General features: G+C 38.6%; 1 protein-coding gene across 13 annotated transcripts in view; it reads left to right on the plus strand.

Annotated features, from left to right (window-relative positions):
- Positions 1–25708, plus strand: part of MARCHF7 (membrane associated ring-CH-type finger 7) — a 57991-nt gene that overhangs the window by 22033 nt on the left and 10250 nt on the right. For 9 of the 13 annotated variants that reach the window (XM_054477951.2, XM_054477952.2, XM_054477953.2 and 6 more), the window contains 4 exons: positions 10500–10692; positions 12894–13061; positions 14937–16035; positions 19521–19690. In XM_054477951.2, the coding sequence (XP_054333926.1) occupies positions 10500–10692; positions 12894–13061; positions 14937–16035; positions 19521–19690 (1630 nt within the window). The remainder of the gene's footprint in view (positions 1–10499; positions 10693–12893; positions 13062–14936; positions 16036–19520; positions 19691–25708) is intronic. The other 4 variants (XM_063647566.1, XM_054477963.2, XM_054477962.2 and 1 more) reach the window with 1 other exon arrangement.

A 25708-nucleotide genomic window follows, 5' to 3' on the forward strand; every position in this document is an offset into this window, starting at 1 on the left:
CTCCTGCCTCAGCCTCCTGAGTAGCTGGGACTACAGATGCGCAGCCCCCCCACCCCGCCCATACACACACACACACACGTGGCTAATTTTTTAAAAAATTTTTCTTGTAGAGATGGGGTCTTGCTATGTTGCCCAGGCTGGATTCAAACTCCTGGCCTCCAGCAATACTCCCACCTCAGCCTCCCAAAGTGATGAGATTACAGACACCGGCCATCATGCCTGGCCATATTTTATTTATCTGTTTTTTCTTCTGTAAAATGGTGATAGTGATAGTGGTTTCTTCATACAGCCAACATCTATATGTGAGATGTAAGATGAACAAGATTGTTCATCTTATTGTTAAGATTAATTGAAAGAAAGAATACATGTGAAGCACTTGGAACAGTGCCTAGAACATAGTATAGGGGTTCAGATGTTACTAATTATAATTATTTTAATTGTTATTTTTATTTATTTATAATTATTTATAATTGTTAACTTTTACTGTTACCATTATTATTTCCTGGCTTTACATTGGTTTAAGATAATATCTGTAGGGTATAGTATAATGTTATCGAAATATTAAATTACATATAGTATGTTTAGTTTTATTTAACATTGTTAAGATTACTCAATGTCAAAGGGAGCATTTTAAAATTTTTTAGTTTTTGAAACAGGGTCTCACACTCACCCAGGTTGGAGTATAGTGGCACAATCTCAGCTCACTGAAGCCTCTGCCTACTGGGCTCAAGCAGTCCTCCCATCTCAGCCTCCTGAGTAGCTTGAGAATACAGGTGTGCACACCACACTGAACTGATTTTTAAATTTTTTGTAGATGCGAAGTCTCACTATATTGCCCAGGCTGGTCTCGAACTTAGGAGATCAAGCAGTCTTCCTGCCTCATCCTCCAAAGGTGCTGGGATTACAGGCATGAGCTACTGCACCTGGCCAGAGGCCACATTAAAAAAAAAAAAACATTGTTGAGGCTTTTAAACTCACAACTCTTGGAGACATAAAACTTCCATTATCTCAGGCACTTGGTAAATCTGAAGCTTCAGAGAAAAGAGGGTCAGGGGATAGGACATGATAGATCAATTTCAGTTATATTATAGACTTAATATGGGAACACCTTATATAGTGCTTGACATTTTGTAGAACATTTTTTACTTCTGTTTTTAGTTAAGATGGATATTTGTGTCAATTCATCGATAAGGTTCTGAAATCTAGAAATATAGGTGGTTTCTCTCAGTTACATGATTATTATGTAATATACTTGAGCTTAAGAATCCAAGATTCTGGATAGCATTGTTTCTTTGGGAAAATGTAGATTCTAGGTTCCGAACGGTTGATTTCCTAAATATCTTTTAGTTCTCAGCCATTTGTAAGCTGCGCTTCACCTGCTACTAATTTTGCTGTTACTTCTGCTATCCCATCTTTAAATTATCACAATTTGAATGATTGAAAACTATGATCATCTTATGTCTTTAGTAACAATAAGCAAAATTTACATGTTTTTAAAGGAAATTTAATTTCTATAAATATTGTTAAAAAGGGGTTATTTGTGAATATGTAATTTTGTATGTTGTTTTGGTATATTTTTCTGTAACTTTCAGGAAGCACTAATCTGTTTAGTGTTTGTTCTGACTGTTTTGCCTTGTTGAGAGGTTGATTACTTTTAATATGAAATAATTTTTAAAGAAGGCTTTTTATAAGGTTGTAGGGGCTTTTTAAAGTTATTGATACCTTTTTTTTAGTTTGTAGATAACTGCTATAGAGATCAGTACCATTGCATATTTTGCATAGTGTAGAACCAGTGGTCATTAATTTTTTAAAAATTTACCTTATGCAAGTGTAGTTTTCAGGAAATAAATACATAGGTGCATATACAATTAAACAAGAAAATGAAAACAGTTTAAAATAGGGTAAGGAAATATACAGATAGAATACTGAGAGTCATAAATATGGAGAGTGGGTCAGAATTGTAACATTGATAGGCATTGCATAAACCCTGCAGCATTTTTAAGTTAAACTTGCTCTCATTTTGGGTATCAAGAAGATCACAGGAAAACACAACTAGCTCTATAATGAGTATTGCATATAAGAAAAAGAGACTGGGCATGGTGGCCTACTCCTTTAATCTTAGCACTTTGGGAGGCCAAGGTGGGAGGGTCACTTGTGGCCAGGAGTTCGAGACCAGCCTGGGTGACATAGTGGGACCCCTCTCTAAAAAAAAAAATTAAAACAAAAAAAAATAGCCAGGCATGGTAGCACACATCTTAGTCCCAGCTACTCAGGAGGCTGAGGCAGGAAGATTGCTTGAGCCCAGGAGGTTGAGGTTGCAATGACCCTTGATCATGCAATTGCACTCCAGCTTGGGTAACAGAAAAAGACCCTGTTTCAAAAAGAAAAAGATTTACCATTCCTCCAAGGAAACACAGCTTGTCAATTTGGTCTTAAAGTGTACAGTGGAGTGACATGAGTTTCTTCTGCATTGGTGTGGAGATGGATACTCTCCATCACATGAATATTTCAAACAAGGAAGAGCTCAAAGTCTTAAGTTGTTGCTCATGGCTAAGGTAATGTTCTGGAAGTCTTTCAAAGCAGGATTTATTCACTTCACAGTCAAGTCATCAACTCATGGAAATGAGGAGCCCAGGAAAAGAATATCATTCTGGGCTAGTTTCTGTTCCTGTGCATTACATGATTTTTAATGATTAATCGTTTGCCAGTGGATAACATTGATGTAAATTTGCAAGTATCTTTAAAGTTCTTTTTTAAGAAATGACTTTATTAGTTGTAATTTCACATACCATACAGTTTGCCCATTTAAAGTTCAGTAGTCTTCAGTATATTCACAGAGCTGCACAACCGTTATGGTTATCACTGCACTGCTCCTCTAGGCCCTCTTCCCCTACCAGTGCAACGCAACCATTAATCTACTTTATATCTGTAGATTTCCCTATTTTGGATTTTCATGTACGTGAGTGGAAACAGGTACTATGTAGTCTTTTGTTAGTAGCTTCTTTGACTTAGCATATTTTCAGTGTTCATCTATGTTGTAGCATATGTCAGTACTTTATTCTTTTTTGCGGCCGAATACTATTTCATTGTATGGATATGCCATATTTTGTTGATCCATTTATTTTCTGATGGACATTTGGGTTGTTTCTACCTTCTGGCTATTATGAATAATGCTGCTATAGACATTCATATGCAAGTTTCTGTGTGGACTTGTGTTTTCACTTGTGTTTGGTATGTACTAAGAATGGAGCCGGGCATGTTGGCTCATGCCTGTAATCCCAGCACTTTGGGAGACCAAACGGCAGGAGTATTTAAGGCCAGGAGTACAAGACCAGCCTAGGCAACATAGTGATAGCCCATCTCTACAAAAAAATGTTAAAACTAACCTGATATGGTGGTGCACACCTGTAGTCCTAACTTTTTGGGAGGCTGAGGTGGAAGGATCCCTTAAGCTCAGAAGGTTGAGGCTTCAGTGAGCTATGATGGCACCACTTCACTACTGCTTGGGCCATAGAGTGAGACCCTGTCTCATAAAAGAAAGGAATGGAATTGCCGAGTCATGCATAACCTCTGTGTTCAATCATTTGAGGAACTGCCATACTGTTTTCAAACTGGCTAGATCATTTTACATTCCCTTTTGTGTGTATGAAGATTACAATCTCTCCACATCCTCACCAACACTTATCTTACTTTCTGATTCTAGCCATTCCAATGGGTATGAAGTGATATGTATCTCATTGTGGTTTTGATTTGGATTTCCTTGATGACTAATGATGTTGTACATCTTTTCATGTGCTAATTGGCCATTTACTGTACATTTTTCAGAAATGCCTATTTATAATAGCTCCTTTGCTCATTTTAAAGTACAGTTGTCTTGTTACTGAGTTGTAAGTGTTCTTTATATATTCTAGATACAAGTTCCTTATTGGACACATGATTTGCAAATATTTTCTCCTTAAGGTTTTTTTTTTTTAATTGCATTGTTTTAAGGGCATTTGTGTTGGGAAAATATTTTAAAACCTTAGAAATAATTTTCTGAAAGCAAATATTGACTTATACAATAGTAATAGTAAATGATTTCATTGACTGTACTTCCAGTAAACCTCTTGTTGGAAAGGTGATATGAATAACTATTATGAAGGTAAAAAGAAATAAAATGAAAATTGGATGCCTGCTAGTTATATAAAGTCTTGGAAAGTTATTTTCTTTTCATTGTGCGTACAGTATCTATAGCTATTAAGTCTCCAAGCTGTCTTATTGATGATTTCTCAGATACACTGTATAGTATTTCAGCTACCTTGGTTGGGCTAGATAGCCTTCTACCTCTTCCCTTATTTTATTGAGTTATAATTCATATACCATACAATTCACCTTATCACAGATAGCCTTTTGAATTGGAAATAACTGATGAAAACTATTTACTCTGGGAGCCAAATCTGTTACCTGTCTGGGTAGAGACTGGAACGTTAATGAAAAAGAAAGAAACCTCTTTAAACTCCAGTGTAAATTTAGTTGCTTCCATCTAGTTTCATACGAGTGCTCATAGTCGGGAGGCAGGAAATGCAAAAAAAGATTGATTAGTTTTCATAAAAATTAAAATCTGTGTGCATCGATACCGAGAGAGTGAAAAGACAATCCACAGAATGAGAGAAAATATTTGCAAAGCATATATCTTACTGGATACTGAGACTTGTATCCAGAATATATGAAGAACTCTTACCTCTCAACAATAAAAAGATAACCCAATTTCAAATGGGCAAAGGACTTTAATAAACATTTTTCCAAAGATATATTAATGGCTGATAAGCACATGAAAAATATTAGTCATTAGGGAAATGCAAGTCAGAACTACAGTGAGATACTTAACACCCACTAGCATAGCCAAAATAAAAAAGATGGATAGGCTGGGCACAGTGACTCACGCCTATAATCCCAGGCCTGAGTTGGGAGGCCAAATCTGGGAGGATTGCTTGAACCCAGGAATTTGAGACCTGTGCAACATAGTGAGACCCAGTCTCTACCAAGAAATAATTTAAAAATTAGCTGTGCATAGTGTCGCATGCCTGTAGTCTCAGCTACTCTGGAGGCTGAGGTGGAAGGATTGCTTGGGCCCAGGAAGTCAAGGCCACAGTCATCTGTGATTGCATCACTGCATTCTAGCCTGGGCAACAGAGCTGAGACCCTGTCTCAAAATTTAAAAAAAAGATGGACAATCACAGGTGTTGGTAAGTGGTGGAGAAATTGGAACCTTCATACATTGTTGATGGGACTGTAAAATGGTACAGCTGTCAGCACTTGGAGTGTTGCTTTTCCAGCTAGAAACCTCTGTGGCTGGTGGTGCCTTTGCCCAAGTTTTGCTCGGGCCTGCTGGGTGTGTTCTGCCTACTAGGACTGGCAGGCTTTGTTCGACTAGTGCTATCAGCTCGGATCCCACGCCTGCCAAGGGTGAGCCAGACATGGATCGGCAAGGGGTGCATGGGCAAGTGAGTGCAGGGTCCGGCCACTGTTTACAGCCAGGCACACTGGATGCAGTGGGGCAGGCAGCTCTAGGCGCTGGTGCCTTGTGAGGCTGTGGATGGATCAGGCGTACCACAGGCAGCTTTTTCTGTGGGCACTGAGGAATGCGGTGGCACCCAAAAGCTTGGAGACACAAGGAACTACAGAGCCCCAAAGAGGTTGTCACAGCCCTGGTTCAGGGAGCTCCTAGGTCTGGGCTCCCTGAAGGGTCAGAGCTCTTCTCTCCTTGTCGCCCGCAGCATGGTGAGTGGGGGTAGGAAGGGGTGTTTCAGCACTGTTTGTGTTACAGCTCTTCGAGTCCCACCATTTGGCAGGTCCCGAGTTCTTGTCCCACGTCCAGAGAGAATGAGGGACACAGACAGTTGGAGGGTTAGCAAGGCGAAGAGGGGTTTTATTGAGCAGTAGTACAGCTCTCAGGAGACCCAAAGTGAGTGGCTCCTTTCCTCAGGCAGGTCATCCCAACGAGTGTGTAGCTCTCAGTGGAGACGAGACCAGACAGAAGTGGGTAGCTCCTGTCCACAGGGAAGTCAGCCTGACATCTGGCTGAGTCTGAGATTTTCATGGGCTTCAGAGAGGAGGAAGTGCATGCTGATTGGTCCATGGGAGGCAATGGGTGGGCCTGGGATAAGCACCATAAGTTCTCACTCCAGTCGGTGGAACTGGCAGCCCAGCCTCCAGGCTTCAGGCCATCCCAGGCTTGAAGGTAGGGTTTCACTGGGGACCTGCCCCTTTTCACCCAGGAGCATGTCTGCCTCCTGCTACTGTTAATGGCACCCAGGCTGTTCGTGCCAAGGGATGCCTGCAGACCCATGCCAAGCTGCCCTCAGTTCCCCCTTGGCCTCCCTTTGTGCTTGTTGGTGCCCAAAGTCCAGAGGGGGCCAAGGTAGCAGTGGGCTGGTGTGTCGGCACTGCCCCAAGCATACGCATACACACCTGGATTGTGACAGTGCCCAAGCTTGGCCAAAACTTTGCTCCAAAATCGGAGCAGGAGCTGGGGACAGGAAGGGAGGCTTCTCAGGCCCCTGAGAGCACAGTGATACCCAAGTCTACAGCCACAGCTGGGTCAGGGAGCACAGGGCTCCCACCCCACCAACTTGGAAGTGGTCAGGGCTCCCACCTGTTGCTGACTCTGTGGAGCACACAGACCCTGCCACGCCTCCCCTGCTGCAGCTGGCTTCTTTGTGGCAGCCACTCCAGATGAACCGCTGCTGCCATCACAGCTGTTAGCATCAACCTATAGTTGGAAAAATAGTAATTCCTCCAAATATCAAACATCAAGTTACTACATGATCTATCAGTTACACCCAACAGTATTGAAAACATACATCCATACAAAAATTTACAGTTGTTCATAACGGCATTGTTTATAAGTGAAAACAACCCTAAAACTACTTGTTTAAGGATTCGTTATGCCCAAGGCGGTATACTTTGAAGATAGACTTATTCCCTGATTTCATTTGGCCTATAGTTCTAGACAGCAGAAGAGATAATACACTGTTAAATGAATCTGACACTTTATTTAATTGTTCAAAGAATTCCGAGGGAAAAAAACCAGTTGCTTCAGACTGAGGGTATTTGAACAAATACGGACAAAATAGGATTGTAGGAACCAGGAAAAGGTTTGATTTTGAACTTAAGCCAATAGCAAAACTAGCCAAAACATTCCTCCTATATACTGACATTATGTATACTGATATGTATATCTATATGCTGATATTAACAAACGTTTTTTGTCTTGGATATAGCCATATAATCTTCATGTTGTGTCGTGAGTCATGAAAATTGTTTAACGAACAGTGAGTGTCACTTTAAGCCTTTGGACACTTCAGCATTCAAGAATCAAATGAAATTCGTTATCTAAATCTGCTCCCCTATAATCAGTATTTTTAATGAATGGCATAGTCATTTATCTCACCAGTAGACAGTACCAAAAAACTGTTTTTTCTCTATTTCTCACATTGTCCCTAAATCTGATGAGTTTTTATCTTTTATAATTGCCCTCTATTCCCATTACTTCATAGGGACTTATTTCTTGATATTCTAATGGCTTCCTAATTGGTTTTCTTTCTGTTCATTTCATCTATTTCGTCTTCCACATGCCTCTAAAAGTCTTTCTATATAGTAGTAGATCTGATTTATCCCCCCCTTCATTAGTTCCCAAAATCATGTTTGCAGAAGTGCTATTCAGTAAGTTTATGCAGTCTGTGCAAAATGAGAAAAATAATGACAAGTTACGGAGTTTGTACAAATGTATTCAATTTAAAGTGCTCATTCTGAATTATATCCTTCAAGTTTTGGGAGTATATTAAAATGCCTTTTTTAAAAATTGGGGACAGGATTAGGTGTTAGTTGCTATTTTAGATGTCCTACTGGTGAAAAGTGACAGTTCTTTCTCAATTTTAAATTAAAACATTTTTTTATTTTGGTCTCTGAAATCCAGAGGTTTTAGAACCACTGGCCTGCAGGATAAGGTCCCTGATACCTTGATGATAATGGCATATGAAATGGTTTGATTCTAAAATATCAGATTAATTTCATTTCTTGTGCTAGCTCCAGTTCATTGATTGGGTGTCTGTAATATTAGGTACAGAAGGCTTGTGAGATTAAGTTTGTGCTAAGCTGAAAAATGCCATTATCAATTTACAAAATATTCTCTAGGCAAAGGATGGGCGAATTCCTGATGTAGCCGGTTCCTACCTTTTCAGCCTCACACGTTCTACTTTATTTTCAAAGTTTCTTTTCCAGTGTTACCATGAACTAATACATCCCCTGAATGCATGCAATATGTTTCTCATAATTGAACCATATTGGCTGGGTGCAATGGCTCATGCCTGTAATCCCAGCTGTTTGGGAGGCTGAAGCAGGAGGATCACTTGAACCCAGGAGTTCAAAACAAGCTTGGGCAACATAGTGGGACCCCATCTCTATAAAAAATAAATTTAAAAATTAATAATTGAAGTATAATAGAAAATCAAGTATAAATAGTAATGTCTTAGAAGAAAGCCAGGCCAGATGTGGTGGCTCACACCTGTATACAATCCTAGCACTTTGAGATGCTAAGGCAGAGGATTGTTTGAGCCCAGGAATTCAAGACCAGCTAAGCAACATGGTGAGACCCTGTCTCTACAAAATAAAAATTACCTAGCCATGAGGACATGTGCTGGTGGTCCCAGCTACTCTGGAGACTGAGGTGGGAGGATCAAGGCAGCAGTGAGCTGTGATTGTGCCACTGCACTCCAGCCTGGGCAACAGAGTGAGATGCTTTCTCAAAAAAAAACAACAAAAAATTCTGATGGTAAAATGGTTTATACGTCTTTTTATGTTGTCTATTTGTAATGTCTTTTTTCATTCACCTACCCCGTGAACTTCAGTTACCATCTTCTTTGACTCTTCCCCTGTGTCCTTCAAACATAGTTAGGGTCTTTCTGTAAAACTTTCACTGTACCTACTTATAAATAGTACTTATTTATAGTGTAATTATTTACTTACTTATCTGTTACCTGTACTGTAGAGCTTTGATGGAACACATTATTTGGGTTCTCATGTTTATCATGTGAATTTTAGATGAATGTAGACTGAAATTATGGCCCATGATGCATTCCATTTTAACTCTTCTGTTAAACAGAAGAACACTTAAAAGAATTTGGTTTCATTTTAATGTTCTTTAGCATAATAAACTATTTACCACATACTTAACTCATAGTAACATGCTTTAAAAAATTATTTTTCTTTTGTATCCTGAAAAATTACTTTTATTTTAGAGGTCCTTACTGTCTCTGAGCCATTTAGAGATTATATGCCAAATCTATGTTTCTTAGTTTATCTGTGTCCTGTCTGTGTGTGTGTGTCCAGGTAATTACTTTGCCATGATGGAAACATTTTTGTAAAAAGAATAGTACAATTTCAATAATTGTGGTTGAAATATGTTGTCATTTAAACCTAAATATTTAAGGAGACAAACTGTTGCCTTTTTAATGCATTGTAGTGAGTAAACTTAACAAATTAAAGAATTGGAGAGAAGTAAAATAGTTTGTACATTATCAGTGATACTTGTTTACAAACTTTATTTTGTGTACATATATGTTAAAAGAGAAAACCATGAGCCATGTTTTAAAATATGTACTTGTTTTAGTTGTTGATTCACTGATGAAGAAATTTCTGATGTTAGGATTTTTTTTTTTTTAGCATACCCTTATTAGTGTTGTATGACCGTATTCTGGAGACTAGGCATCAGAACAAGGATAAATTTGTTATTAGTTGAAAAATCTGATTTTCATGGTAGGGTAATTCACAGTCTCTTTATAGCTTAGTGTTCTGTCTACTTCTAAGAGGTAGACAGGGTTCCTCAAAAGATTGAAATATTAAACCAGTACAACAAGGATTTCATTTTCAAAAAGAAAAAGCAAATATTAAATTAGGAAAAATGATTACAGTTTTTGGTCTTCAGTGTTTCATAACCAAGTGTTTATATATGGTTAAAAAAAGGACTTACTCTACATCAGATTGAGAGCCCAGCAAAGTACAATTATAGTGTATAGTAAATGGACAAGTGGGTAGAAGGAACAAAGACTAAAGAAGAACTACATGGTGGAGGCCAGGCACAGAGGCTGGTTCCTGTAATCCCAGCGGCCGAGGCAGGCAGATCATGAGGTCAGGAGTTGAGACCAGCCTGACCAACATGGTGAAACCCTGTCTCTACTAAAAATACAAAAATTAGCCGGGCATGGTGGCACACACCTGTAATGCCAGCTACTCAGGAGGCTGAGGCAGGAGAATCGCTTGAACCCTGGAGGCGAAGGTTACAGTGAGCTGAGATTGCCCCACTGCACTCCAGCTGGGGCAACAGAGCAAGACTCTGTCTCAAAAAAAAGAACTACGTGGTAGAAAAATTGATGCTTGTGGGAATTTATTAGAGGATTGTGGGTTAAATTTAGTACTGAATGCAGCCTTTTGTTGTTTAAAAAAATTTTTTGAACTTACAGTCTACGTCAGCATCAGCATCTGCGTCACCATTTCAGTCTGCGTGGTATAGTGAATCTGAGATAACTCAGGGGGCACGCTCAAGATCACAGAACCAGCAACGGGATCATGATTCAAAAAGACCTAAACTTTCCTGTACAAACTGTACTACCTCAGCTGGGAGAAATGTTGGAAATGGTTTAAACACGTTATCAGGTAAGAATGAGTTTCTGTAGGTATTTTAAGCCGTTTTTCTCCAGGGGTAACACAGTTGTTCTTAGTTTTGGAATGAGGCAAGTAGATTTTATATGAAGACAGTGGGTCAGAAATGTAGTGGAATTTCCAAAATCTTACTTTAAATTAATGCTAGAACTGATATTAACTCTTCTTCATTTTTCTTGTAAAATTGATATAAATATCCTAAACAGGATATTAGCAGATTTTAATTAGAATAGCTGGTATTTTATGATAATCAAATTGGTAAATGTATGTATTCTTTTGGTTATTATATTTTGTAATTGTTACAAGGAAAGCTAAATCTACTGATATGTTTAAAATATTGCTTAAGCATGACTTACATAAATGATAAACATTGTAGTATATAATATTTATTTTCAGAAAATATGGAGGCTAAGGCAGAATGATCGCTTGAGGCCAGGAGTTTGAGGCCAGCCTAGACAACATAGTGAGACCCTGTTTCTACCAAAAAAAAAAAAAGAGAGAGAGAGAATTAGCTGGGCATGGTGGTGCATGCCTGTAGTCCCCAGCCACTTGGGGGGCTGAGGCTGGAGGATTGCTTGGTCCCAGGAGTTTGAGGTTATGGTGAGCTATGATCATGCCAATGCACTGTAGCCTGGTAGACAGAGCAAGACTGTGTTTCTTAAACAAAAAACAAATACGGAAATTCTTGAGTTACAGAAAAATGGTGGTTATTTTAGTAGGAGTTTTATACAGGGGATTAGAAAGTCATAGTTTTAGTCCTCTAACTAGATGAGTGGCATTGGGCAAGATACTAACCACTCTGGGATTTGGATGGTCTATCCATAAAGCTTCATGCCTGGTATTATGTACTGAGACACATATTTTTCACACATGTTGAAAAGATCTTTTGTTGAAAGGTCAGGAGGCTACCGTCTCACTCATACTCCTCTTCCAATGAAATGTTAGCCAGTGCCAGTGTTTAAGAGGAGCCAAAACTTGTGATGACACAATCGGAGGTAAAATTCTTTAAATGTTTGTGTATTACCAATTGAAGTAGTGTAAGCACTTCCTGTCTGTTTTGATAAGCTGGAATGCCATGGGAAAGACGTGCCTATCTGAAGGATATTAAGAATGTTGTGATAGCTAAGAGCAGACTGTTAATAACTTTGTAGACAAACACCACTGTGCCAGAGATATTTTTGTTCTCTTCTGCTATATGAAAACGTTATAAATACTCTAGGCCATTTCTCTTAATAAAGAGGAATTATTAAGGCTACTAGGATTAGGGAAGAAAGAATCAAAATTTCAAGGTAAATAGTGAAGGGAAGAGGTTTGAGACTTAATGTTTAATTTACTTTTAAATCATATCTAATAAAATTTCGATAACTGTAACAATAATTCTTAGAATTAAGAATTCTAGAATAAAAAATTAAGCAACTGTGGTAGCAGTAAAAATAATTCTGATTAAATTGTGTTGTTCACATCTTCCCTTTCCAGATGCCTTTGATTTTGATACTGGCAATTCTCCAGCATCACTTTCATTGACTTTTTTTTTTGTGAAATTCTCCATCTTTGACAAGATTTACATTTTTTTTCTGTAATCGTTTTACATAATGTATAGGTAGATGTTTCGTGGGAAGTGATTGAGACATTGACATAGTGTATGGGGTAGATTTTAATGTTAGGCAGAGAAGAATATGTTTAGAGTAGGAAATAATTTTATAAGTGATTAGTTCATTTGTGAATAGTTTTATGTTTTACTAAATTGTGTTTCTGATAACAACTATATAACCGGGGATTCTCATAATAAACAACAGTAAGGCCAGGTGCAGTGGCTCGTGCTGTAATCCCAGCAATTTGGGAGGCCGGGGTGGGCGGATCACTAGAGGTCAGGAGTTTGAGACCAGCCTGGCCGACAGGGTGAAACCCCATCTCCACTAAAAATACAAAAATTAGCCGGGCATGGTGGCACGCACCTTGTAGTCCCAGATATTCAGGAGGCTGAGGCGGGAGAATCACTTGAACCCAGAAGGTGGAGGTTGCTGTGAGCTGAGATCATGCCACTACACTCCAGCCTGGGTGACAGAGTGAGACTCCGTCTCAAAAAATAATAATAATAATAAATAACACTAACTTTCCTCTCTATTACTGAAGATTATCATCATCCAAAGCCTTGAAAGCTTTCTCTGAAATAAAACTTCTTCATTTATTTTAAGATTCATCTTGGAGGCATAGTCAAGTTCCTAGATCTTCATCAATGGTACTTGGATCATTTGGAACAGACTTAATGAGAGAGAGGAGAGATTTGGAGAGAAGAACAGATTCCTCTATTAGTAATCTTATGGATTATAGTCACCGAAGTGGTGATTTCACAACTTCATCATGTATGTATAAATTACATTAAGTATAACTTCTGATAATGTTCCATTTTCCTCTTTATGCATGTTACTAAAACAACAGTACAAAGGAATAAAGTGTGTCTTTTGTCTTATGAAGATTTCAGAATACCTTAATATTAATATTTTTTTCTAGTACTTTACTTGTTTTGACCTTGAAAAATAATTTAAAATACAGTAGATGAATATGAGTATCTAGATTCCATCTACCTTTATGTTGTTTAACTTGCATTTTTCCTTTTAAGAATGTCTGTTAGAAAGTAACATACTAAATCGTATATCCTCAAATAGAATTTGCCTGTAACAGATGTAGTTTAATAAGTAACTACTTCTGATTATTCTTCTACTTCTGAAATAACTGAAAGTTGAAATCACCATTTTAAGGCATAGTTTGGAATTACTTTAGTATAACATGGATGTGCCTCTGGTTTTATTAAATTGACCTCAAGACCCACAGTTTGTTTTTGGTTTGTTTGTTTTGAGATGGAGTTTTGCTCTTGTTACCCAGGCTGGAGTGCAATGGCACGATGTCAGCTCACTGCAACCTTCCCCTCCTGGGTTCAAGCGATTCTCCTGTGTCAGCCTCTCAAGTAGCTGGGGTTACAGGCATGTGCCACCATGCCCAGCTAATTTTGTGTTTTTAGTAGAGACTGGGTTTCACCATGTTGGCCAGGCTGGTCTTGAACTCCTGACCTCAGGTGATCCAACCGCCTCAGCCTCCCAAAGTGTTGAGATTACAGGTATGAGCCACTGCACACAGCCACACTTTGTATCATTGTACATAGCCTTAAACTATCATACTAAGTAACTGAAGAAAAAGGTGCTAATTGAAGTTGACAAATATAGTAGGCAGAAATGGAGTTTGATTTACATAGTAGGAAATAATGTTTTGTTTTTAAAGGTTTAGGTTAATTTATCTTACTGGGGGAAATCTTTATTTATGACAAATGAAAACATTTTATCTGCTTGGCTTTGGATGGTAGAGCTTTAGTAGACAGTATCAATAGCTTTTAGGTTTTGGAGTATAAAAGTGCAGGATAGAAATAGGTTTAGTTCCTAACATTTACCCTTTCATAAAGCTCCGTGTATCAGCAGAGTAGTAATTTAGCTCTTACACAAGGTTAATGGGTAGTTTCTTTGCAAAGGAATCCTATAGTATTTCTTATCCCATTTGAAGATTTAAACCACCAGTTAAGGAATCCTTTGAAAAGTGCAGATGTCATAGCCCTATTCTAATTCATAGTTCCTAGCCAGTATTTTAGCAAATATAACACATTTGCTTCTAAATATTGGCTAGGAACTATAGGATAAGAACCACAGCTGTTAACCTGAAAGAAAAAAAATTGAAAAAATTTTTAGCTATTAGCAAGATTTTTCATAAAATTACAAGGGTTTTAAAACAGCTTTTTAATTTATTGCACAGAGTAAAAAAAAAAAAAATCTCCAAAACAGTCTCCCTAGGATGGTTTTGCTTTTAATCATTTTAAGAGTCATTTACATTGTATTATTTGGCCTGTTCAAAATCGTCTCAATTTAAATACTAGATATTATTGTATCATATCAAATAATTTCTGATCAATAAATTCAGCTGTTTTAATTTTATCAAATAAAATTTTCATAAGCTCATAATACATTTCTTTTTTATATATTTGTAATGTTGACTTTACACAGCAGTACTGGATTTTACCAGTAGGAATAGAAAGAGAAATACGTTTATGTTTTTTCTATAATAATAGTAAATTGTGTAGTTACAATATAACAGTATTAAGTTTGAATCCAGTGCTTCGTTTTGGCATTCAGCTTAATAAATGCAAATAATCTCAAATTATTTCATGTAATTAGTTATCTTCCTTTCAAAAATAGATGTTCAAGACAGAGTTCCTTCATATTCACAAGGAGCAAGACCAAAAGAAAACTCAATGAGCACTTTACAGTTGAATACATCATCCACAAACCACCAATTGCCTTCTGAACATCAGACCATACTAAGTTCTAGGGACTCCAGAAGTTCTTTAAGATCAAATTTTTCTTCAAGAGAATCAGAATCTTCCCGAAGCAATACACAGCCTGGATTTTCTTACAGTTCAAGTAGAGATGAAGCCCCAATCATAAGCAATTCAGAAAGGGTTGTTTCATCTCAAAGACCATTTCAAGAATCTTCTGACAATGAAGGTAGGCGGACAACGAGGAGATTGCTGTCACGCATAGCTTCTAGCATGTCATCTACTTTTTTTTCACGAAGATCTAGTCAGGATTCCTTGAATACAAGATCATTGAGTTCTGAAAATTCTTACGTTTCTCCAAGAATCTTGACAGCTTCACAGTCCCGTAGTAATGTACCATCAACTTCTGAAGTTCCCGATAATAGGGCATCTGAAGCTTCTCAGGGATTTCGATTTCTTAGGCGAAGATGGGGTTTGTCATCTCTTAGCCACAATCATAGCTCTGAGTCAGATTCAGAAAATTTTAACCAAGAATCTGAAAGTAGAAATACAGGACCATGGTTATCTTCCTCACTTAGAAATAGATGCACACCTTTGTTCTCTAGAAGGAGGCGAGAGGGAAGAGATGAATCTTCAAGGATACCTACCTCTGATACATCATCTAGATCTCATATTTTTAGAAGAGAATCAAATGAAGTGGTTCACCTTGAAGCACAGAATGATCCTCTTGGAGCTGCTGCCAACAGACCACAAGCATCTGCAGCATCAAGCAGTGCCACAACAGGTGGCTCTACATCAGATTCGGCTCAAGGTGGAAGAAATACAGGAATAGCAGGGATTCTTCCTGGTTCCTTATTCCGGTTTGCAGTCCCCCCAGCACTTGGGAGTAATCTGACCGACAATGTCATGATCACAGTAGATATTATTCCTTCAGGTTGGAATTCAGCTGATGGTAAAAGTGATAAAACTAAAAGTGCGCCTTCAAGAGATCCAGAAAGATTGCAGAAAATAAAAGAGAGGTAAATTCAAATATGTGTCTTAAGCCTATAAATCAAAAATAGAGAAGGAACTCTTCATTTCTTTTTTTTTTTTTTGAGACGGAGTCTCACTCTGTCACCCAGGCTGGAGTGTAATGGCACCATCTCGGCTCACTGCAGCCTCGGCCTCCCGGGTTCAAGCAGTTCTCCTGTTTCAGCCTCCTGAGTAGCTGGGACTACAGGTGCCCTCCACCACACCTGGCTACTTTTAGAATTTTTAGTAGGGACGGGGTTTCACCGTATTGGTCAGGCTGGTCTCAAACTCCTGACCTTAGGTGATCCACCCACCTCAGCCTCCCAAAGTACTGGGATTACAGGCGTGAGCCACTGTGCCCAGCCTAAAACTCTTCATTTCTAAATTGGCTTCTTATAAAATTGAAATCTGAAGGTTTTTTTTGGTTTTGTTTTTTGTTGTTATTGTTGTTTTTGAGATGGAGTCTCACTCTGTTGCCCAGGTTGGAGTGCAGTGGCACAGTCTTGGCTCACTGCAACCTCTGCCTCCCTGGTTCAAGCAATTCTCCTGCCACAGCCTCCCAAGTAGCTGGGATTACAGGTGCCTGCCACCACACCTGACTAATTTTTGTATTTTTAGTAGAGGCAGGGTTTCACCACATTGGCCAGGCTGGTCTCGAACTCCTAACCTCAAGTGATCCACCTGCCTCCACCTCTCAAAATACTGGGATTACAGGCATGAGCCACTGCTTCCAGCCTGAAATTTCTTCCCTTAACATTTATATTCAGTAAGATGTCTCACTCATAGGTAAATAGATAAGAATTAATAACTGAAGGTAGGCAATGGTGGGGGGGTGTGAATTGTGTCAGAAAGTAATCTAAAGGTTATTTTAACCAGGTTGGAATACATATACACGCAAAGACAAAAACCTTAATGTCTTACCCAATTCCTTGGTAGACTAATGCTAAATGGGGTTAGTAAGAGGAACTGAATGACCGTGGATTACCAATAAATATGTCTTAGCCTTTATTAAGATGATTTATTAACCATTTATTTACATTTCTCACCGCAAATCTTTTTTTGGAATTTGATGCACAAAATTTATTTTGATTCACAAAGTAAAATTTGATGCACAAAATTATTTTGTGTTTGAAGTTCAAGTATATACTGAATATTCTCTTTCTTTAAACTTTTTGTAGAGACAAGGTCTCACTTTGCTTCCCATGCTGGTCTCAAACTCCTGGCTTCAAGCAGTCCTCATGCTTCAGCCTCCAAAAGTGCTGAAATTACAGGCATGAGCCACCATACCCAGCCAGTTCTTTAGATATTAGTATTATTTAACAGAGATACCAGTTTAGGCCGGGCGCAGTGGCTCACGCTGTAATCCCAGCACTTTGGGCCAAGGCGGGCAGATCACGAGGTCAGGAGATCGAGACCATCCTGGCCAACATGCTGAAACCCTGTCTCTATTAAAAATACAAAATTTAGCTAGGTGTGGTGGCGTGCACCTGTAGTCCCAGCTACTCAGGAGGCTGAGGCAGGAGAATTGCTTGAACCTGGGAGGTGGAGGTTGCAGTGAGCCAAGATTGCACCACTGCACTCCAGCCAGGCGACAGAGCAAGACTCTGTCTCAAAAAAAATTAAAAAATAAAAATAAAAAAACAGTTTAAATGCAGGGCATAGAATCTTTTTATACAAAGAAATCTTTATAGAGTTGAAGGTTGCTTATAAATCACTGTTAAGAGTGAAAAGACAAAAAACCAGAGATCTTAGTCCCAGCCTGACTCTTAATTTAGTCATCCTAGTCTAATTACTTAGTATTAAAATAGTTATTAAAATGAGATAAAGTAGTTTATTTGAAATACACTTCGAGGAAGAAAAGACTTATATAAAGTTAATGTTGTGGGATTTTTTTTTCTTTTTCACAAAGGCCTAATAGAATTGTTGGGAAGCATAATTGTTACTGTTATTTTTAGATTTTTTTGTACTTTAATAAGAAAATACTTTCAAATCCAACTCTGGTGATAAAGGAAACTCTGCACACTTTCTGAGATGTTGGGCATTGGGCTACCATACTCTTATTTTTCATTTTATAGGACAGATTTTACCATGCGGCTGTTATTTTCCTGCTTTTAAACTTACTATTTTTCCTTTTTTGTAGAAAGAGATTTACTCTACCCTGGTAGTGTTTGCTTTAATGTTTGCTTATTATAGCAGCTTCCTCCAATTGCAGACTGTCTGCTGTCTGCTAAGGGATGTGGTAACATATTTTCAGCCCTTAAGGTTAGGTTAATTTAAGTACAGTAGTGTAGGCAGAGAGCAAAGCGTTACTTTAGTTATCTTCAGAGAGAAATGATTGAGCCAGTGCCACTCTATCTGGTTAATTAAAAAGCAGCATTTGGTTATTTTGCCAGAGAGAGTGTGTGTGTATGTTTGTATTTCTGTATTACATCTTTCCTCATACCTAAGGATTTTAAGACATTCTACAATTAAAAATCGTACAGAAAAATGGAATCCACCAAGTGAATAGTTGAAACCAGGAAGGGAAGGAAGTTAAATTTAAAGGTAAAATGTAAATACCATGTTTTCAATCTTTAAAAATAATTTATGCTTGAGGTTATGTCTGATTAACCCAGGGCATGAAAGTCTCCTAGTGGCTGTATATCCATCTCTTTTCACAAATCTTTTGCTAAGTTCATTTAGGAATCCATGTATTCCAGGTTGTATTTCAGTAACAGTTCAGCATTCTGTATTACCAATTTACTGTATACCTGTTTCATGCCAACAGTGGACTAACGCAGTAGGGATTTTAACAACTACTTACCTTATTATATAAAACTATTACTCTGCATTTATATATTAAACAGTACACAATGGCCTGTTAAATAGAGGACGTAGGTTAATGGAATCTTTTATAAGATTGCTGTGGGGAGGGGGCAGATGGAGAATTTTAAAGCATTCTTTTAAATTTTTTTCTGTAATACAAAAGTTTATCAGTTTAAACATGGTTCTGGTAACATGTAAATGAGAATCTACAAGCCAGTATGTGTTTAATTCATGGAAATAGCCCCAAAATTTGAGGGGAGGCAAGGGGCAAAAGTGATAAGTTTATCTTACCTTTATACTGTTGGACTTGAAGTAGTCTGGAATACTGCAGAAATTAAAATCTCTTAGGGGTACTTACAAAGTCATTGAGAAAAATATAGATCTTAAACTGTCATTTGCCAATGACAAAATTACTTAAATCATTTGAAAATAAATGATAGGTTAGCCTATTTTACTTACCTTTAAAATGCTTGTTACAATTTTTATTCTCAATGAGTTTTTCATTTTCAATCAGAGGGTTGCTGATGAATATAATTGTTATTGTTTTGTTGTTGTTACTATTTGCTTTTTTCCACCCAGAGACAGTGTGGGTAGAAGTAACAAAAAAGAAAGCTTGTGATTATGTATGACTGAAGTAACCAACCAGGATGAGTTATGATGGCTTTGGGAAATGTGCCTTCTTTTCCAGCCTCCTTTTAGAGGACTCAGAAGAAGAAGAAGGTGACTTATGTAGAATTTGTCAAATGGCAGCTGCATCATCATCTAATTTGCTGATAGAGCCATGCAAGTGCACAGGAAGTTTGCAGTATGTCCACCAAGACTGTATGAAAAAGTGGTTACAGGCCAAAATTAACTCTGGTAAGATTTACCCTTTTGTGTTTTCACAATTTTTCTAAGAGATGCATGTATGTATGCATTTTGGTTAACAAATTTATAATTTATAGATTGTTGAATTTAGACTTTTAACAAGTGTCTTAATCATTATTGAAGTCTCAGCAGAAGCATTAAAGAGCATTAGTCTTTCTTTGTAAATTTTTAGTAATGTGTCTTATGTTTCATTTCCTACCAAACTGTTTACTACTTCATACATGTATAATACAGCTGTAATTTGTGATCACTAGTGTGTCCCTTAAATCATGTAAGATCCTTTTGAATCAAGGAAATAGACTCACCATTTACCAGCTGTGTGTCCTTGAGAAAGATTTATTTCTAATGTTGCTGTTGTGTCACTTAGCAAATTACGATAATAAGGCTGCTGTGGGGATTTATTTGTTCATTGAGTGCCTGTAATGGAGCCAGGCATAGTAGTTCTAGATGTTGGTTATAGGATGGTAAAAAGACAAGGCACCTGCTCCTTGTAGTGATATTGGGTGTTAAGGAAGTGCCTTTCTAAGGTGAGAACATGTAAATTGAGAGCTGAGCTATTCCATAATTAGGGGAAGTGCACTCTAGCATAGGGAACAGCAAGTTCAAAGACTTTAGGGTGGGAATCAACTTAGGTCTATTTGAGGAGCTGAATTATGCATAGTGTGGCTGGTGTATAATTAGTCGGGGAGGGGAGATAAAGTTGAGATGAGAGGCTGGGCGCGGTGGCTCATGCCTGTAATCCCAGCACTTTGGGTGGCCGAGGTGGGCGTATGACGAGGTCAGGAGATCGAGACCATCCTGGCTAACATGGTGAAACTCCATCTCTACTAAAAATACAAAAAATTAGCTGGCCTGGTGGCGGGCGCCTGTAGTCCCAGCTAGAATGGCGTGAACCCAGGAGGCGGAGCTTGCAGTGAGCCGAGATTGCGCCACTGCACTCCAGCTTGGGCAACAGAGCGAGACTCCATCTCAAAAAAAAAAAAGTTGAGATGAGAAAGATTAGCAGAAGTTAGTTCGTGCAAGACTTTTAAAGGCCCAAATCTTACATTTAAATACGATGGGAAGCTACTAAAGAGAAAGGGAATGAAATGATCTTATTTATATTTGGCTGCTTTATGGAGAATGGATTTTTAGGGGGACAAGAGTAGTACAGGGAGATGAACCAGGAGTCTGTTATCAGAGCACTTGCTAGAGTTGGTGATGATTAACATGTAGCAGTGTGATCGTGATGATAGAATGGATAGATTCTGGTATATTTTGTAGGTAGATTCTGTAAGACATCCAATTCAGTAGCTTGAATGTGATGGAATGAAGGAGAAAGAACAATTAGGGAAGCTCATATTTTTGCCTTGAGCAGTTAAGTGAATGGCAGTTCCTTTTACTGAAATAGGAAGCTGAAAAGGGAACCAGGCGTTCTGTCTTGGACATTATATTTGAGCTACTTACTAGATAACCATATGGAAATGTCATGTAGGCCGTTAGCTAGACAAGCCTGGCATTTCAGGAGAAACACTGAAAGTTAGTTTCAGTTATGAACACAAGAGTAATAATGTTTGAGGTTTTGGTATTAAATAAGGTCAGCTAGAGGAAGAGCAGATATCAAAGAAATAGGCGCAGGACAGAGCCCTGGGACACCTATATGTTTAGTGAGAACAGAGGAGATTTGAAAAGCAGCCTTTAGGAAGGAAGAAAACCAAGAAAATGTGTTGTGCAAGCCAAAAGAAGAATGCTTTAAGGTATATTCGATCAACCCTGCACTTCTGAGAGGTCGGGTAAAATGAGAATAAAGAATAATTGGATTTGATAGCATAGATGTTCTTGGTGGTTTCAGTCTCTGGAATGGTGGGTTCCTAAGCCCGATTAGATTAGACTGAGTAGAGAAAAGGAGGTAAGAAAGGATAGACAGCAGCATAGGTTCGATACTTTGAACAAATTTACTACCAAGGAGACTGGAGATAGGGAACAGGAATTAGAGTTACATGGGATCACAAGAAGTGTTTTTGTTTTATTTTGAGGTAGGGGATTTTAAGGCATGTTTTTATTTTGAGACTTCTAACAGAAGAAAAAAATACGAAAAGAGGAGAAAGAAGATGGGGTCCAGAGCACAGGTTGAGTGGTTATCCCGTAATAGGAGAAAGGATATTTCCTCTTCAGAAGGCTAGTGTTGATATGGGTGTTGATCAGTTTGTTGCTTTGATGGGACGATTTATGACTCCCTGTGTTAATTGCATCTGTTTTCTTAGAAGTAAGGTCTTTAACTGATAAGGAGGCAGGTTAGGAGGTTTTGAGGTGTGAGGAAAATAACATTTTAAGAATGTGGATGTGTAGTAGGATTTCCAGATTGTATTAGTGTCTATAAAAGTGATTTTAAAGTGAGGTACATGTACAATTTTTTTAAAGCAGTTTGCAGATGCTTGGGGTATAGGTATGGACTGTAGTTCAATGCTGGTGGGTCTTTTGCCAGGCAAATATGATGAAGGGAGTTAAGGGTATCTATAAGGACATAATTGTGGCGATCATAGAAATTAAAATCAGGAGGAAAGTAAGGACCTCAGGAAGTGTATAGTGAGAAAGAGGTAGAGTATCTTTGAATTTTATTGACATTGACATAAGTAGGCTAAAATAAGAATTGGTACACAGGAGGGGATGCTTAAAATGGCGATTTAGGGGTAGTGCAGCAAATTGTGATGAGGTCAAGGGTATGAAATGAGTTGGTGACTGAGGTGGGGAAGGGTAATATTGGAAGCAAAGATATTGAGAAAGTTATAATCCAGTGGGTCTGGTCTTGGATGTTGAAACAACCAAGGATTTAGTTGGCAAAGAAGGGTAGAGAGCCAGGTGCTGAAGTCATTAATGAATGAAGGGGGAATTAAGATTTGAAAACAGTAATGGGTGTGTTGGGTGGGCAACTACCCTCACTTCTTGGTCCTGAGTTACAAGGGACTGTGGGGATAAAATGGCTATAGAAGCATAATATATAGGTATCATTAGTCAGGAGGCACTGTGGTTCAGGCATGAAAGTAAAGAGATAGTTCAAAAAAGAAAGGTTGGTGATTAGAGGAATTTACTGATATTAGACCACGAGTACCAGGGGACATAAAAACAAGTAGTAAGGTAGAAAATTAGATCAGATTAATAAATGTACATAATTGTGAAATTAAAGATCTGATCATAATAGCATAGTAACATAGACAACTATGTCGTGAGGTATGATGGCACTGATTTTGATTTTCATAATCTGTTGGAGGAGCTGGGTTCAAGTTGGAGATTATGGGGATACTGGGAAAATTCCTGAGGCTCCCAGTAATGTGGTAGTCAAGTGGTGAGCAGTAGCCCCCTAGGGGGCACAAGAGGAGAAAGCACTATCTTTTCTTCTAAGCTAGTCTGAGCTCAAGGCTCTGAACAAGCTGTCTCACCTGGAACTGCCTTTTCTTTTTTTTTTTTTTTTTTTTTGAAGGTTCATTTAATTTATTTTTTTTTTTTATTTTATATATATTTTTTGAGACAGAGTCTCGCTCTGTCACCAGGCTGGAGTGCAGTGGTGCGACCTTGGCTCACTACAACTTCCACCTCCTGGGTTCAAGCGATTCTCCTGCCTCAGCCTCCCAAGTAGCTGGGACTACAGGCACGCACCACCACGCCCAGCTAATTTTTGTATTTTTAGTAGAGACAGGATTTCACCATGTTGGCCAGGATGGTCTCGATCTCTTGACCTCGTGATCCGCCCATCTTGGTCTCCCAAAGTGCTGGGATTACAGGCGTGAGCCACCGCGCCCGGCCTGGAACTGCCTTTTCTCTGCGCTATATGGTGTTACGGTAACTCACAGGTTTTGTTAGTCAGTGCCCTGAGGTGTTAGAAGGACTAAATGAGAGATTACACGTAAAGTGCTTAGTATTTTGACACTTAAGGGCCCAGAAATGTTAGCTATTACCAAAATGAAGAACAACAACTTCACTCAACTTCTGATACACACAATTGGATTATTAGTGCTGGATATGGAGGAAAACAGATAATACAGTTTATTGTTTAAGAACATTGGCTTTTTGAAGTTAGACAAGCCCAGTTTGGAATATTTACTGGAACACTTAGCTAGCTATAGGGTCTTGAGCATATTTCTTAACATTGGTTCTAAACCCTGGCTGCTGATCAGAATCACCCACTGGAGTTTTTAAAAATACAGATGGGCCAGGCATGGTGGCTCACACCTGTAATCCCAGCACTTTGGGAGGCCGAGGCAGGTGGAGCACCTGAGGTCAGGAGTTCAAGACCAGCCTGGCCAACATGGCGAAACCCCGTCTCTACTGAAAGTACAGAAATTAGCTGGGAGTGGTGGCGCACACCTGTAATCCTAGCTACTCGGGAGGCTGAAGCAAGAGAATCGCTTGAACCCAGGAGGTGGAGGTTGCAGTGAGCCGAGATCACCCCATTGCACGCCAGCCTGGGTGACAAGAGTGACACTCAGTCTCAAAAAAAAAAAAAATACGGATGATTCAGATTCACTCTTAAAGATTCTTGAGTAGGACTAGGGTTGGGCCTCAGTTCCATCTTGAGTAAAATTGAGTAATACCTCATAAAGTTGTTAATGAATGTCAAAAGAGTTATTGTTCATAGTTTCCCACTGTACCAGGCACATGGTAAGTACGCAATTAAATGGGAGTTAGTTTGTTTTTGTTTTTGTTTTTGTTTTTGAGACGGAGTCTTGTTCTGTCACCAGGCTGGAGTGCAGTAGCACAATCTCAGCTTACTGTAACCTCTGCCTCCCGAGTTCAAGTGATTCTCCTGCCTCAGCCTCCTGAGTTAGCTGGGATTATAGGCACACACCACCACCCCTGGCTAATTTTTTATATTTTTAGTAGAGATGGAGTTTTGTCAAGTTGACCAGGCTGATCTCGAAGTGATCCGCCTGCCTCGGCAGCCTCCAAAGTGCTGGGATTACAGGCGTGAGCCACCATACCTGGCCTGGAGTTAGTTTTATAAGGTTATAGTAAGTGCTTTTCAAGATATGGCCAATTGAATGTATAGGTCTCAGCAACTGAACTTTCCTGATAGGCATTCAGAAGTATTTCTCAGAGCTGCACAAAGACCCCATCTGGTAGAAGGTTCATTCTGGTAGAGATTTATTTAAGCATTTATTAAGCTACTATATTTGGATTGCTAAAGTCTACAGGATATACAAAGATGAATAAAATAAGTCTAGTACAAGTTTAGGGAGATGCAGTCAGGGTGTAATGGAGAGAGCCCTAATTAAGAAATATATGGTGGCTCACACCTGTAATCCAACAGGACAAGGTAAGAGGATCCTTTGAGCCCATGAGTTAGAGGCTGCAGCGAGCCATGATCATGCCACTGCATTCCAGGCTGGGCAGCAGAGTGAGATCTTGTCTCCAGAAAAAACATGTAGAAATAAATGGATTGCTCCCGGCTGAGTGTAGCCTTTTTGAATGACTTCAATAAGTCTCTTATTCCATAGAGGAAGAAAATGAAGCCCTAAGGTATAAGAGAATCTGTAGTAAATTATCTCCAAGGTCCATATTACATTTTCATGTAAGCTAGACTCCAAAAAGAAGCTTGGTTTCATTCATATACTCAAAATATAGTGAAAACTCAATGTAATTTGACTACGGCCCATTTTGAGACAGCATACTTCTTCAGATTAGCACTCACTTTCAGCTGTTTTCTAGAAAATGTACATAAGTTACTGCTGTCTTGGACCTTATGCCAAATTTTACTTTTAAAAAATTCTTACTAACTAACGCTAGTTATTAGAGTTTTATGAGCTCCTTGAAGGCAGGGCCTACTACTTAATCTTTTTTGAATCTCCAAAACCTCTGATTAATTGCTTGCACATAACAGTCACTCAACAAATGTTAGTTGAATTGAATTTAAACCTATCTACCCTAATTTTAAGGCCATTTTCCCATTTGAAACCGTATCTAAATATAAACAAAGGAAAAGGCAGAAAGAACCTGCAAGTTTAATTACACAAGACTACTACCTACCAAATTGGA

The sequence above is a fragment of the Pongo pygmaeus genome, chromosome 11 (genome assembly GCF_028885625.2).
Source record: "Pongo pygmaeus isolate AG05252 chromosome 11, NHGRI_mPonPyg2-v2.0_pri, whole genome shotgun sequence".
Classification (NCBI taxonomy): Eukaryota; Metazoa; Chordata; class Mammalia; order Primates; family Hominidae; genus Pongo; species Pongo pygmaeus.